The sequence below is a fragment of the Etheostoma cragini genome, chromosome 2 (assembly GCF_013103735.1).
Source record: "Etheostoma cragini isolate CJK2018 chromosome 2, CSU_Ecrag_1.0, whole genome shotgun sequence".
NCBI classification, from domain to species: domain Eukaryota; kingdom Metazoa; phylum Chordata; class Actinopteri; order Perciformes; family Percidae; genus Etheostoma; species Etheostoma cragini.
The window spans coordinates 7315702-7328931 of NC_048408.1; the positions used below are offsets into that span (position 1 = coordinate 7315702).

General features: G+C 43.1%; 1 protein-coding gene across 8 annotated transcripts in view; it reads right to left on the reverse strand.

Moving 5' to 3' along the window:
• Positions 1-1416: 1416 nt before the first annotated feature.
• The window catches only part of LOC117953454 (zinc finger protein Aiolos-like), a 59447-nt gene continuing 47633 nt past the window's right edge, over positions 1417-13230 (reverse strand). For 3 of the 8 annotated variants that reach the window (XM_034886545.1, XM_034886517.1, XM_034886572.1), the window contains 7 exons: positions 9224-9289; positions 8771-8881; positions 6550-6969; positions 5392-5559; positions 4855-4971; positions 3889-4002; positions 1417-2537 (listed from right to left, as the gene is read on the reverse strand). In XM_034886545.1, the coding sequence (XP_034742436.1) occupies positions 1897-2537; positions 3889-4002; positions 4855-4971; positions 5392-5559; positions 6550-6969; positions 8771-8881; positions 9224-9289 (1637 nt within the window). In that variant the 3' untranslated portion in view covers positions 1417-1896. Of the gene's footprint in view, positions 2538-3888; positions 4003-4854; positions 4972-5391; positions 5560-6549; positions 6970-8770; positions 8882-9223; positions 9290-10205; positions 10279-10471; positions 10496-13230 lie in introns of those variants that run through there. The other 5 variants (XM_034886536.1, XM_034886581.1, XM_034886563.1 and 2 more) reach the window with 4 other exon arrangements.

The window sequence follows — 13230 nt, forward strand, 5'->3', positions numbered from 1 at the left end:
AAATAACTCAGAAGAAAAAGAGAAGCAGCCGCCTGTTTTTTTTTAATGGATGACTGGGCTTTTTAATCTGATGTATGGACATGAAGCCGTCATGACAGTTTGCCTAACAAGTGTCACTTCTCTTCAAACCCAAAAAGAGAAAAGGGAACTGGCACTGATGGAGAGGCCAGATAGCGTGGCAGCAGCTGGAAGAAGCTAACACCCTGTTCTGATCTGAAGGCAGCAAGGCATGACCGAGTCCCTGTGCTGACATGTGGGCGAAGTGCATCCACGTTCACATGCACACACACACATACAGCCCAATGCACTGACTTAGAGGCTAGTCAAAACCCATTTTGTGTGTTCACCTAAACTTCCCCAATATACTTAGAAGAAACCGATTTAGCTGTCAGCGGAGGTTCCTGAAGTTTGTCACATCAAAAATTCCCACAAAGACTCTTTTTGAACCTTAATGTTGCCCTCACACAGATGAATACCCACATGTGGAGTTTTACTGGCAGACATCATGTATTACCATCTATTCTGTGGGTGAAGTGAGAGTTAGGTGGGAAGAGTGAATGTATTGAATAAACCATTTTTACACATTTTCTCAATGATCTTTCTTCTATTTAAAGAAAAAATATCTACATAAAGCTATTCTTCATTTAGTTTAGGACCCCTGCACTCTTTGTAAGGGCCCCCAGTGGTTCCTAGAAACCATATTGGGACCCACTTCTCTGGAGCGATACCGTGTAAGGAAAACACAGTTTCACTGTCCTGCAGTACCCCCCCGCCCCCAGCAGATGGATGCTGGTGTGAAGGAGACGCTGATCCATTGACATTCATTTCCATAGCATCTGGGGAAGAATCAATGCTGTCTAAATCCTGTGATGAATTTAGGTGTCAACCTCACAAGTGTCATTCCTATTTACACTCATTTGATCATTTTTAGATCATACCAGTTTTAGATACTGCGGAGGCTCATCCTCTTTGTTCCTGCTTTAATGTAACATAACAGCTTTAGTATACTCTTAAAAAATCTTTAGGGGTTTAACTGCACCGCACATTTAATTTAGACCTACCGCGAATTACATTTATATCCATAGTACCACTTTCCTTCTTAGGCTTACTTATTTGTGCTTTCTATATATGTCCTATATATACATGTACTTCTATTTTGTGTGACAAAAACATCTCAGTTAAACCCTGAGCCTTTCTAACTTGTGGGAGTGTATAATATTCAGGAGTGAGAAACCAACACATGGTGCAGAGCGACATGATGTCTTTTGAAGCCGTGAAATGCACTTCTCTCAAAACCACAGCTTAAAAGGAGACATGTGACCTTCTAGATAATAGTTTTTTTTTTCTCCTGCAGTCTTGAATTGGCAAGTGATTTCCAGAGAAGATAAACTTCTCTCAACAAGGTGCAGGTCTATGTGCGATGAAGGAAAAGAGAAGTTATCTTTTATTTTTACACCTTTACACAAATAACTGAAGAAAACCAACAGCAGATACACAACAAATGCATTATTTTTGCTACTCTGTTGAACATTTGAATGTATATATGACATATTGGTTATATGATATAAACAGTGGCTGAAGCAGAGATCATTAAGTACAAATGTACGTTTGAAAAGGAAGTAGAATTACTCCCCCCTTAACACATTAGAGGCCATCTTTTCAGATGAGTATACTATGACTAAGAACATCGATACCCGTCACACTCTTATAACGCCTCTCTCACACACACACACACACACACACACACACACACACACACACACACACACAAAATACAGAGAGAGATAGCTGCTACTTCATGCTTTCATTTGTGATACTACCAGTTACTTATGTGTGCGTGTGTGTGTGTCTGTGTGTGTGTGTGCGTGCCTGTGTGTGTGTAAGCATGAATGAAAGCTACTTCAGTTCTAGGCGGTGCTCGCCCCGGGCTATGTGGGAAGAGAACTCGTAACGGTCCCGACTGCGGTGGCCACATACGTTGCACTCGAGCGGGTCCCGGAAGCCATGGCACCCCATGTGAATGGTGAACATGACATAGTCCAGGAAGATCACCCTGCAGTGGCCACAGGGGTACACCGCCCCGGGCAGCGCTCCGCCCTCCCCGTCGGCCCGCACCACCCGTAAAGCCTCCATTGCTGACAAGGGGATTGGCTGGGCGTGTGGGTGAGGGATGCCGTTCTGATGATTCAGCCCCCCCAGCAGGTGCCCTAAGCTGTACATGACAGGCTGCGGCATCTGGGAGCCGTCAGTGTGGAACGAGTCCATGCCGAGGGGTGGCTGGGCGGCGTGGGGGTGGCCCATAAGCGGCATGCCCATCTTGTGGCCGTTAGTGAGGCCCATGGGGCTGATGTCGTTACGGCTTAACTGGATGGGATAGGGCCTGCGGGAGGGAGCTGGGTTGCTGTCTGGCCCTGCAAGGATGGCTTGTTGCTGATGGTGGGTGTCAGGCCCCGGGGAGACTGGCGGAGGGTCCTTGACGTCACTTCCGTAGACCAGATCCCTGTTAAAGCTCAGGTCAAGGCAGACGCCGTTGTCGCCTAGACCGGCAGCACAAGAAGAAACAGCACTCAAGGCTCCGCAGGAAGACGTTTTACATACTTCATCCAACAGCATGACCAGAGAAATACCACAGGCAGCAAGCAGCAGTAAGAACAGTTATCGCTCACGGATGGAAAAAGATCTAATTGAGGTCCTTACAGGACTTTAAAGGGTTCTCATTTTGGTGTTGAGTAGAGGCAACGCAAAGGATAACTTACACAGTGAACTGGAGCATGCCAGGTTCACAGGACAGAAGAAGCTTTGCAGCATCAGAGTATCCTGAGCCAGCAGTAAAGCTTGGAGGCATGAGAGGCCAGAGGGCTGAGAGGAAGCAGACAGCGCAGACGAAGGCCTCTAGTGCAGCTGCACCACAGAAGAATAGACAGAGAGGCACCTGCTCACGTTTCTCGCCTCCCGCCTGTTCTTTCTCTCTCTCTCTCTCTCTCTCTCTCTCTCTCTCTCTCTCTCTCTGCGGTTGTAGACATTACTTCTCTTTTCCCCCTGTGGTTGTCATATTGAAAGATCTCACTTCATTTGTAAACTGGATAGAGAGATGTAGGAGTTTCTTTTTGCCAATACGCCTCGTTTTGCGAGCAGCTTGAGGGTTGATTGTGAAACTACAACCCAATGTTAGGTTTAACTACTAAAGGTGAGAGCCATCTACTGAAAATCGTGTGTGTGTGTGTGTGTGTGCGCGTACGCCCCTAATGTCAGCCATTTACTAAAAGTGATATCTTTTGATCATTCGTCAGTGAGGCAAAGTATCTGAGTTTGAATCAAAAGATACAAAGGGAGTTGTTAAATTGAGAACTTTCAAGTGCATGTTTCTCAATGTTTTTTTTTCTTTCATGTTTCCATTTATTTAACCATGCATGGTTACCAATACCCACCTAGGACACATTTCTCGCAGATAATTTAGGACAGTGGTGACCACTCTGTGGTGTGTGCAGGTTTGAGGCAGGTGCTCTGCCCTTAATTCCTGTTTGGCAAGAGATAGAGGCCAGCACAGTCAGACAGACAGACAAACAAGTAGCTTAGACAGACAACTTGAAATCATCTACAAAACATGACTTCTGTATTATGTAAAGCACAGCGAAAAGCACAAATGGTGTAAACATTTTTCTAACAGACAGCAGCGTAAAACAGTTTCAAAATAAAGAAGTCGGTAAACAGGTGGGCATATACAGATATAAAGATAACCAAGTAGCAATTTAGTAGATAAACACATCAAACATAATCGTTTGTATAAATCTATAGTAATACAATAATCTGCTTTAAAATGACAATTCTCTTTGGTCTGCTTGAGTCTAGTGCTTCAACTCAGCCCCTTTGTGTCTGTGTTGCTCTTACCAGTGAACTTCTGTGGCATTGAGCTCTTCCGTTTGGCTACGTTGCTGGCGAGCCTGTCGAGCAGCAGAGCACGCTCAGTGCCCATCGGAGTCCTGGGTGTCTGGCTGTCCTCTGCTTGAAAGCAAGAGAGATTGAGAAAGTAAGCGCAAAAAGGAAATGAAGATCTATTTCTTGATAATGCAGCACTGTATCATAAGTAAAAGGGAGTGCACTGAACTGCAACTATCCACCTGTCTGAGCTTTTGAAGCTATAAAGTGAAGTAAAAAAAGCCTGCAAAACACACCAGCTGCTAGAAGCTGAGTCACTCCGAGAGGAATGAGATATTAATTTGAGATCAGAAGCTGTGACATTACTTTCTGGTGGGTTCTTTGCTTCACCAGTGCAGGAGAGGAGACCACAGGATGAGGATGTACTTCCTCACCACTACTGCACTATCAGGCATAACCTTACGACATTTGGTGACCACAGAAGAAGAGCATTGTCTGTGTGTTGCAACCGTGCAACTGTCCTGTCAATATGTAAAATGGCTTTTTTTTTGGGGGGGGGGGGGGGGGAGATTTATAGACACAGGGTGTATGCTTTTCGTGTGTGTGTGTGTGTCGAGTGGCTGGGCTGAAACATTTGCCCTACATAATTTTGGCTTCCCCTTTACCGCTGAAGCGGTCTTCAGATGCTGTGCCTCCACACCACAGCAGCCATAACCTATTTAGCTGTAATGATGGGGTAACAGCCATAATCTCATTAACTTAATGAGGCTATAAAAACAGGATCTGTTAGCAATATCAGCTATAATTGTGCAAATGAGTTCATGTAGACTGCACAATGGTCTGATTATTAGCGGTTATACATGTGCGAAGTGCGTCTTTGTGTAACCTGTGAAGACATTTGTTGGAGTTTTCAACATTGGTGCTGATGAAGCGCATATCACAGAGTAGCGCTGAGACGAGTGTGTGTTGTCTGCTCACCTCTCTCGACGGGACCTTTGCTCTGAAGGTACACATGGCACCTCTCTCGGTGCTCTTCGAGGGAGCTGCGCTGCTTGTAGCTGCGGCTGCAGTGGTTGCACTTAAACGGCTTCTCTACTGTGAGCAGGAGTTTCAGTTAATCAACACACAAACACACACACATTAAAAACATCAACACCATTTAAAATGCAACAGCAGAAATTGTTTCCTTAAGCACGCTGTTTCATAAAAAAGTGATGATGTGCACATTAGAGACGGTGCAGCAACCTGCAGGTTAAACACGTGAACTGAAAGTGAATGAGTAAGTTTCCAGTGGTAAATGAGTAAGATGTCATAATGGTGTGTGTGACCGAGTCAGAGTGCCAGGTAGCTGGTTACGGGAAAAGCAATGCAGGCTCAGCAGACCTCAGATTCAAAAAGGAGTGAGAAGCAGACATGAAGGAGTGAGAAACCAACCGACATGATACTGTACACAGGTGCATACAGTATCAGTGCATATCAGCTTCACATGTGAGCGAGTGTGTGGCTGGCTGGTACCAGAATGGGTGCGCAGGTGCCCGCTCAGAGCATCGCGTCGACGGCAGGCGTAGCTGCACATGGGACATTTGAAAGGCTTCTCCCCAGAATGCAGTTTGATGTGGCGCAGCAGGTTTCCCTTCTGGGTGAAAGAGGCCCCACACTGAGTGCAGTGGAAGGGCCTCTCACCTGAGGGAGTAAAAAAACAAAACAAAAACATTTCAAAATGTCTTACGGTTTTTCACTTATTGATCGCACAACATTTTATATTTTTACGTGAAAGATCAACGGTTGTTTCCTGATCTCTTGCCGCAGATTTACTGTGCTCATTGGAATTGTTTGACTGGGGATTTACTGATGAACAACACATTAATGTGGCGTTTACAACTTCATAAGTGGACATTTTGTCATAGCTCGATCATTCATTTTTTTCTAAAATTTACTTTAGTTGTCAATCTGTTTTCCTGCCCTTGGTATTAAAGTGAATTGCAAAAAAAATAAGCAGAATCATTCACCATCTTTGAAAAGGGAACAAGGCAACATCCACTTTATTGTCAGCAACCTAGCAGCAGTGTTCTCACGACTCAAACCACACAGATGCCAAGCATATTATGCACAAGTTCCCATGTCAAAAACATGGCCTATTAAGTTCTATCTGAAGGCGGCATTATTCTACTGTCAAAAGGTGATGTGCAGATGTGTCTGACAACAACTCTAATTTTCTCCACAGTGACAAATAATACCACATGTGACTAGATGATGAGCTGACCATGACATAAAATGTGTGCTTCATGTGCACCAGATGAGCATTTTTTTCCAGAGAAGTGCTCTGCTCAAAGCAAACACCATGTACATAAGTCATTTATTGCATAATTCAGGGCAAAATAAGGACTGTAGATGAGTTCACGTGCTGATCTATTCAAAAATCACTAAGGTATTGCATGGGCCTTGAAAAAAAATAGAGCGTATTTCACAATCTCTAGCTGTCGCTGGAACACTGGTTAGAGCACGTACGTCATTCTTGATGAAGACTTGTGCGTTCTTAAGCGTAGTTACTGGATCATAACATCTTTACCTAGTCAATGCGAGGCGCCTGCTCCCAATGTTATCAACAGAGTGAGGATTGCGCAACCGTGTTGTGTTTGAGGTGATGTGCTCAGGCTGTGTTCCTGTGTTTACCCGTGTGGCTGCGCTTGTGCACCAGCAGGACGTTGATACTGACGCAGGACAGGCCACAGATGTCACAGTTGAGCTTGCCTGTTGCCTGGATGCGGGGGCCCCCGGCTCCAGGCACGTAGGTCCCTTCAGCACCGGCAGCAGCATCTGTGTGTGCATCTGGCAGGGCCGCGCTGTCGTAACGCGAGTAGTCCGCCAACGAAAGGTCCTGTGGCTCGTTCAGGCTGTCTCCCTCCTCATCGCCTTCGCCGTCCCTCTCCTCCTCATCGTCGTCCTCCATCCTCTCCTCGTCAAATCCCTCCTCCGTCCCGTCCTCGCTGGCCCCCTCTGCTTCCTCTTTTAGCCCAATCTCTCTTTCTTTTTCCACCTTGGGGTACGGCTCATGGTCTTCCATCTCCTCTGCCTCGGTCTTTATTGCATCTAAGCAAGGAGGAAGCAAGGGAGAAGCAAAGAATAAATTTAGAGTGACATACATGTGACATACACACATTTTTTCTTTATTTCTTCTGTTTCAGCATTCTTTCATTCTTATTAATGTTTAGTATCTTTGTTTTTTAATGTATGCACTAGATACCAAGGCAAAGTGTAACTTACTGTGTCAATTTCAGATTCGGATGATGATTTAAAAAAATCCCCCATTTACAGAGATGGGACGTATGGAGTGATGTATAGTACATATGATGTTTGTTCTCTCTTCCAAATAAGGCACCAAATTAGCTTAAAGAAACTCTACTCCAACCAGACTGCAAGATGCTATCACATCTTTACTTCTATATTTGTATTTATAGAAGATAGTTTGATATTTTTACTAGCACATCTCCAAAGCGTAGGGTAGCTTAATCTGGGCCGGTGTTTGGTGTCACAAAAAGATTCGTAAAATGTGTGCTCGAGATAAGGGGGAAGGCATTTCCTCTGAATACACAAAACTAGAACCAGGGCAGGTGAGAGCAGGCGCCTCACACAGATAACACCAATTCCTCATCCTGCTTTTAAAAAGAGACTTCAGATTGATTGTTTACTGCCTGTCTCTCCGATGCTGAGAAGCTTCCCAAAACCAGCGTTAATCTGCACCACAGCTCCTCCTTAATTTCTCTCTTTCAGCCAACAGTGCGCTAATTCTACAAATGTTCATTTCTACCAAACATAAGTTTTTCCCTGTTGTTTTTTCTCAACCATTTTCTTAGTCCTTGGTCAAAGTAGGTCAAATGTCCACAGAATCCACACCATGCAGGATGTCAATTTCACCATTGTGGACTCGAGGCCTGGTTTGCAAGGCCTCTTGTTGAGCCTTTTTATGAAGTGTCAACCAAACCCAGCGTACTCAGTTCCATCCAGTAACCACACTGTGGTCTTGTCGGCGGCTGGTGATGAGCTGAAGAGCAACGCCTTGTATTGTGGAAAGCGCTCAAAAGGTGCTATGGAAACTTTGCACACACAGAGCGCCGATAGGCCAGATATAGAGTCCAGGGTCTCAGAGCAGTGAACCGCAGGTCGCGATGTAGACGCAGAGTAGGGCCTTAGGAAATGCCCCAAATGGGGCAAATGGGTGGCAGTCAGAAGTAAATTGGAGCGCTTGGAGCATGTAAATTTTCTTTTAAGAGAGAAATGAGAGACTAAGGCCAAACATCTCCACACTCACTAACCCATAACATCTGACAGTGTTAACATATCCCATTATATAATCAAGATGTACAGTACGTGTTATCATACAACACATGGCACTGCAGGGAGAAAGAAAACCGGACTGGGGTTACTGCTCTAACTCCATCCTAACCTTGTTGAAAGCACGTGAAATCAAATTGGGACTATTGTTTGTTAATTACTTTGCATTGAACGAAACCAGTGTAGGTGACACAAGTTTATTATTATATTACTTGCCTGTCATATTTAAAAACAACTCTCCTCGTTGTTCCAATGGCTTGAGAAAATTGTACCACATTTTGGTATATAAAACTATTCAAACCCTTAGGAAAAATAATATATAGATAGTGAATTTGAATGTTATTTAGTTCCTTAGCTCAGGGTCTTTAGCAGAGTCACTCCCACCTTTCCAACTGTTTGTCTACTTGAATTTCCATGGACAAGAAAAGTCATTGGAAGATGCTAGGTGGTGTGAGCTTAATGGCTAAAATGCAAAGCGTAATGGAAAGATGTCAAGGGTGCGGGTGAGTGTGTGTGTGTGTGTGTGTGTGTGTGTGTGTGTGGGGAGGGGGTGAGAACGTACGTGGGTCCGTCACAAGTTTCGCACGCTGCATTTCATTCTCACTGAATGAGTTATCTTCCCTCTCTTCTTTCTCCTCCTGTGGCTTTGCGTCTGCAACATCACTACAGACGTCTGAAAAGAGACACATGGCACATTTGCAAATACATTGTCTTACTTCTTGTTTCATTCGAAGAACTTCAAACCAGTAAACCACAGTTCTCAGTCAGAAAAATTGAATATTAAAACCCGATTACAAACAATTAATGTGCAGAAACACTTCTTCAAGGCACGTAGACAGTTTATGGTCTGCTATCGACTGCAGCTGGCATTAACCCCCTTCCACATATACAGCTTCGGCTTTCAATACTCTACAGTCTAGTGCGCTCAGGCAGTGCAGTAGGCAGGATGGTTGCAGCCGTGGAGAAATGTGTGCATGTACACTTTCACAAAGAAGACAGGGAATTAGATACTCACCCATCCCGTTTCCCTCTGGGGTGACAAATTCAGGATCTTTGTCTGTGTTCATGTTGAAAAGATGTTCTGTGGAGAGAAATTACAATATTTAGTTAATGACTGATAGTTTAGATCCCAAATAAGTCTAATCGGGTTAAGCCGGATTCCTTCTTATGACGCTTTTACAACTAGATCTAGGCTTACAGAGCAATAAACAGAGAACACTTTGCACTTTAACACTATAAAAATAGCATTTGTTGCATGCATTCAAGATAGATAGATAGATTGATAGATATATTTATTTGACACTAATATAACTTTTGTGAATGTTCTTGCCACTATTAAAAGCCTCCCTAACTATTTCTACTATGCATGTGAAGAAATAGAAGCAACACTTGCATCTCGCTGTTCCTTTTGGCTGGACAGCGTAAAAAGCAATTTAGAAAAAAAAGAATGCGGGTAAAAGCCCACGGTTGATTGCTCGACCCCGTCGCTACATTTAGCCTTTTGAGAAAGAGATGATGTTCACTGCACATGCACTTCCTGCCAGGTCTGTACATAGGAGAGAAGTGTAAAAGTGCTTTCAAAGCCAACAGCCAGTGAGACTCCAACACTTGTGGCCAAAGTTTTGAAAAGTGAGGAATATTAGGAAATAAAAGCTGTGCACTTCTTCAAAAGCCACTTTGGAGACCCTGTATCCGTTTTTTGTTAAAACTAATACGAATTACCCAGTGGATAAATACTTTTACAATTTATTAAACAAGTGCAACTGTATTAAAAATAGAAACTGTTTTACTTCAAAAAGTGTTCATCATTTAGAGAGCTGTAACTGCTCTTGCATCACATTCAGTGAGCAACATACAGCAATAACAAACTTTCTCACACCGTCAAAATAAAATTGAGAAGCACATGTCTACACGTTACAAATAATTCCAAGGTACTTTTTGAATTTTTGAATGTTGGAAGATAACGGTAAATTAGAGTAAAGATGAAATGATCTGACCTGCTTTTGGCTCAGCACCCGGAGGAGACTGCTCTCGCAGTAGGAGATTCCACACTCCGCCACTGGACTTTCTCTGAATATGGAATATACGCAACGTCACTACGGTAACTTTTTGGAGAGATCCCTTAAAGGAACAGGAAGTTATTTTTGAACAAGGTCGAGCAACAAAGACCAAAGCATGTTCACATAGTAGAGTAGCGACACCAATGATTTCGATCACTCCTTTACGGTTTACATGATCACAACATAAACCTTTCTTCACTAACCACAAACATGTAGAGTATATAGCACTATGTGTTTAGGAGTGAAACAAAGACCTGATTATGGGTTCTATATCAATTCAGGCAGTCCACATGGTTCCTGACTTGTTTCCATTTAAGGAGCTTTCACTCCATCTTCTGGCCAAACCAGAGAGCTACTTTTCATTCCAACTTTTCTCTCCCCAACCAATAAACTAAGTTTGTACACAATTTGGAAACCATAAGCACTTGTACTGTAGCTCTTTGAACCCGTTTTCAGTTAATTATTTTGTTTGCATGTCCAATTTTTTATAGACATCTAGCTCTAGTTTCTGTTAAATTTAATGTACTTGAGTTGCTTTAGACAAAATCAGCTGCCAAATAAGTGTAATGTAATAATATATTGTACAAAGGTAGGTGTAATGTAGTAATATAAAAAGTATAAAAGTATATTGTATTAAGGTAAGCAAAAGTTAATAATGTATTTTACAAAGAAATGTTTTTAATACAACCAGGCCCACATCTTAAACCTTAAGGTATCCAAGTTAAGGGTAAAAAACAACAACTCAGAAACTCATGGCAAAAAACAGACAAAAGTTGCTATCTGAGCTAGTATTGTATTATAAATATAAGTATTGTATGTAGGGCTGGGTATTTTTCAAAAATGGTCAACACCGGTTCTGATGCCAATACCGTGACTTTGAAACCGGTTCCTAAACAATACTTTTCTCATCATCTCAATTTTGTATTTCAAACAAAAATGGCAACAAAACTCATACCACTCACTTTTTCAGCTCATACCACGTGAGACCTGTCTCTGTGCTTGATGTAGATTTCTCCCGCCTGCGTCTAGTAGATCTACATGTAACGTTAGGCAGCCAATCAGCAGCATTATTAGATCATGGTAGAAGCATGCTACCTGCTTATTGACTCACTGACGCTGATGAGATTTACTCCCTAGGTTATTAAAATTGGGTATTGAATGACGAGGAATTTTTCGATACTTCGATACTGTAGAGGCAATTCGGTTGGTGCCTAAAAAGTATTGAATACGGTACCCGGCCCAAATTGTATGATGGGGTGTGCTTGTCATTCCTCTTCTGACTTCCCCCTCATTTACTGTCATCTCTCTCTAATACAGAAATAAAATGAAGAAAAAAACAACAAACAATAAAACAACAAAACCTAAAGGACATATCCAGGACAGATCCATGACAAGAACAGGAGAAAATGGACCAATGAAAAATGATGCCAACAGCTATCTCGACTATCTGAGAATGACTGAGAAGGAATTTATTTGCCTGCCTGAAATGTCTTTGAAAATGTTTGTGCTGGTTCTATATTAAAATTGTAATTGAAATACATTATAGTATAATTTTTACAAAAAACATTTAAACACATTGGTTATAATTACAAAGGTTTACAAATTACGATTGTTGGTGAAATACGAAACAATAACACACCTACACCCTCAAATACAGCTCACTGGCAAACAGGTAGTCTATATCAATGACATTCCACTTCCGGGATTGCTTTGTTGCCGCCGCAAATACCGCCGGATGTTCCTTATTGCGACTGGCTGTTCGTTACCTTCCGTTTTCTTTGATTTGTTATTCTAAACTCTGGTGGATGTCTGTGTTCTATGGTTAACTGCTCCTCAGATCCCTGCCGGGTAAATGCAGATAGCTAGCTAGGCTATCTGTCCAATCTGAGTTTTCTGTTGCATGAGTAAAACAACTTTTGAACGCACAAGTTTCACGCAAACAAGTTCGTTCCCGAGGCTATTTTGCAGCGGCAACGTGGATTCTCCCGGTCAGGATTGGGATTGAAAAGCAAACAAACCAGAGCCTGTTTTGTTTTCCAATCCCGGAATGCTCCGTGGACTATTCAGACAAAGTGAGACAAGCAAACACCTACAAAACAGCAGTACTGACCACTGCTACACCCCCCCCCCCCCCCCCCCCCCCCCCCCCCCCAAACCCACACAACTAAATTTCATTGTGCAATCCGGTATTGTGTAATGCACGCACGCACGCACACACACACACACACAAAACACCTCATAAGTGACACGTAATGAAACTGCTGGCTCTCTTGTGAGCTCCAGGACCAGTAAGAGGCTCCACTAACTACCTACTGCTTTAGTATTGTTATTACAGTGAGTCAAGCTTTTTACTAGAAAAGAACCAGATGTAGTTTTCTTTCAAGTATTTGACACAATTTGGGACGTGTCTGTATCACAGAAAGGTCAAGGATATCTTGACTAATTTCTTATTATTTACCAAGCAGGGACGGATGATACATTAAGGTGCTGTGTAACTAACAACACACATGCCAGCACCCACCTGAGTGGTGCACGGCCTTGTAAGACTTGGCTGCGGCCCATGGCCTTCCTATGGCAACCAGCTACCAGCCCGGAGAAAAAGAGCTGAAAGAAAGCACACTCACAAAGGCAATACAATACATGCTGGGTTTCCATGGCAAAACTGAGACAAAGCAACACAGGAAAAAAGAAAGAAAGAAATGTTGTTAATAAAAGCCATGATTCAAAACCTTAAAGGGTGGTTGTAGGCCATGTCTGCACACACGGTGAAACAAGAACAAAGTAACACACTGATTTACAGACTCTCACATGATTAGAAATGATCAGAAACACTCATGTATAAGAAACTCTTGCTTCGCAACGTTGTAAAAACTTATCCTGCGATCCCACTGGTGGGAGGCTTTTTCAGGACTGGTGGGGGCAGGGCGGCAGCAAGGAGTGGGGGGAGGGGGGGGGGGGGGGG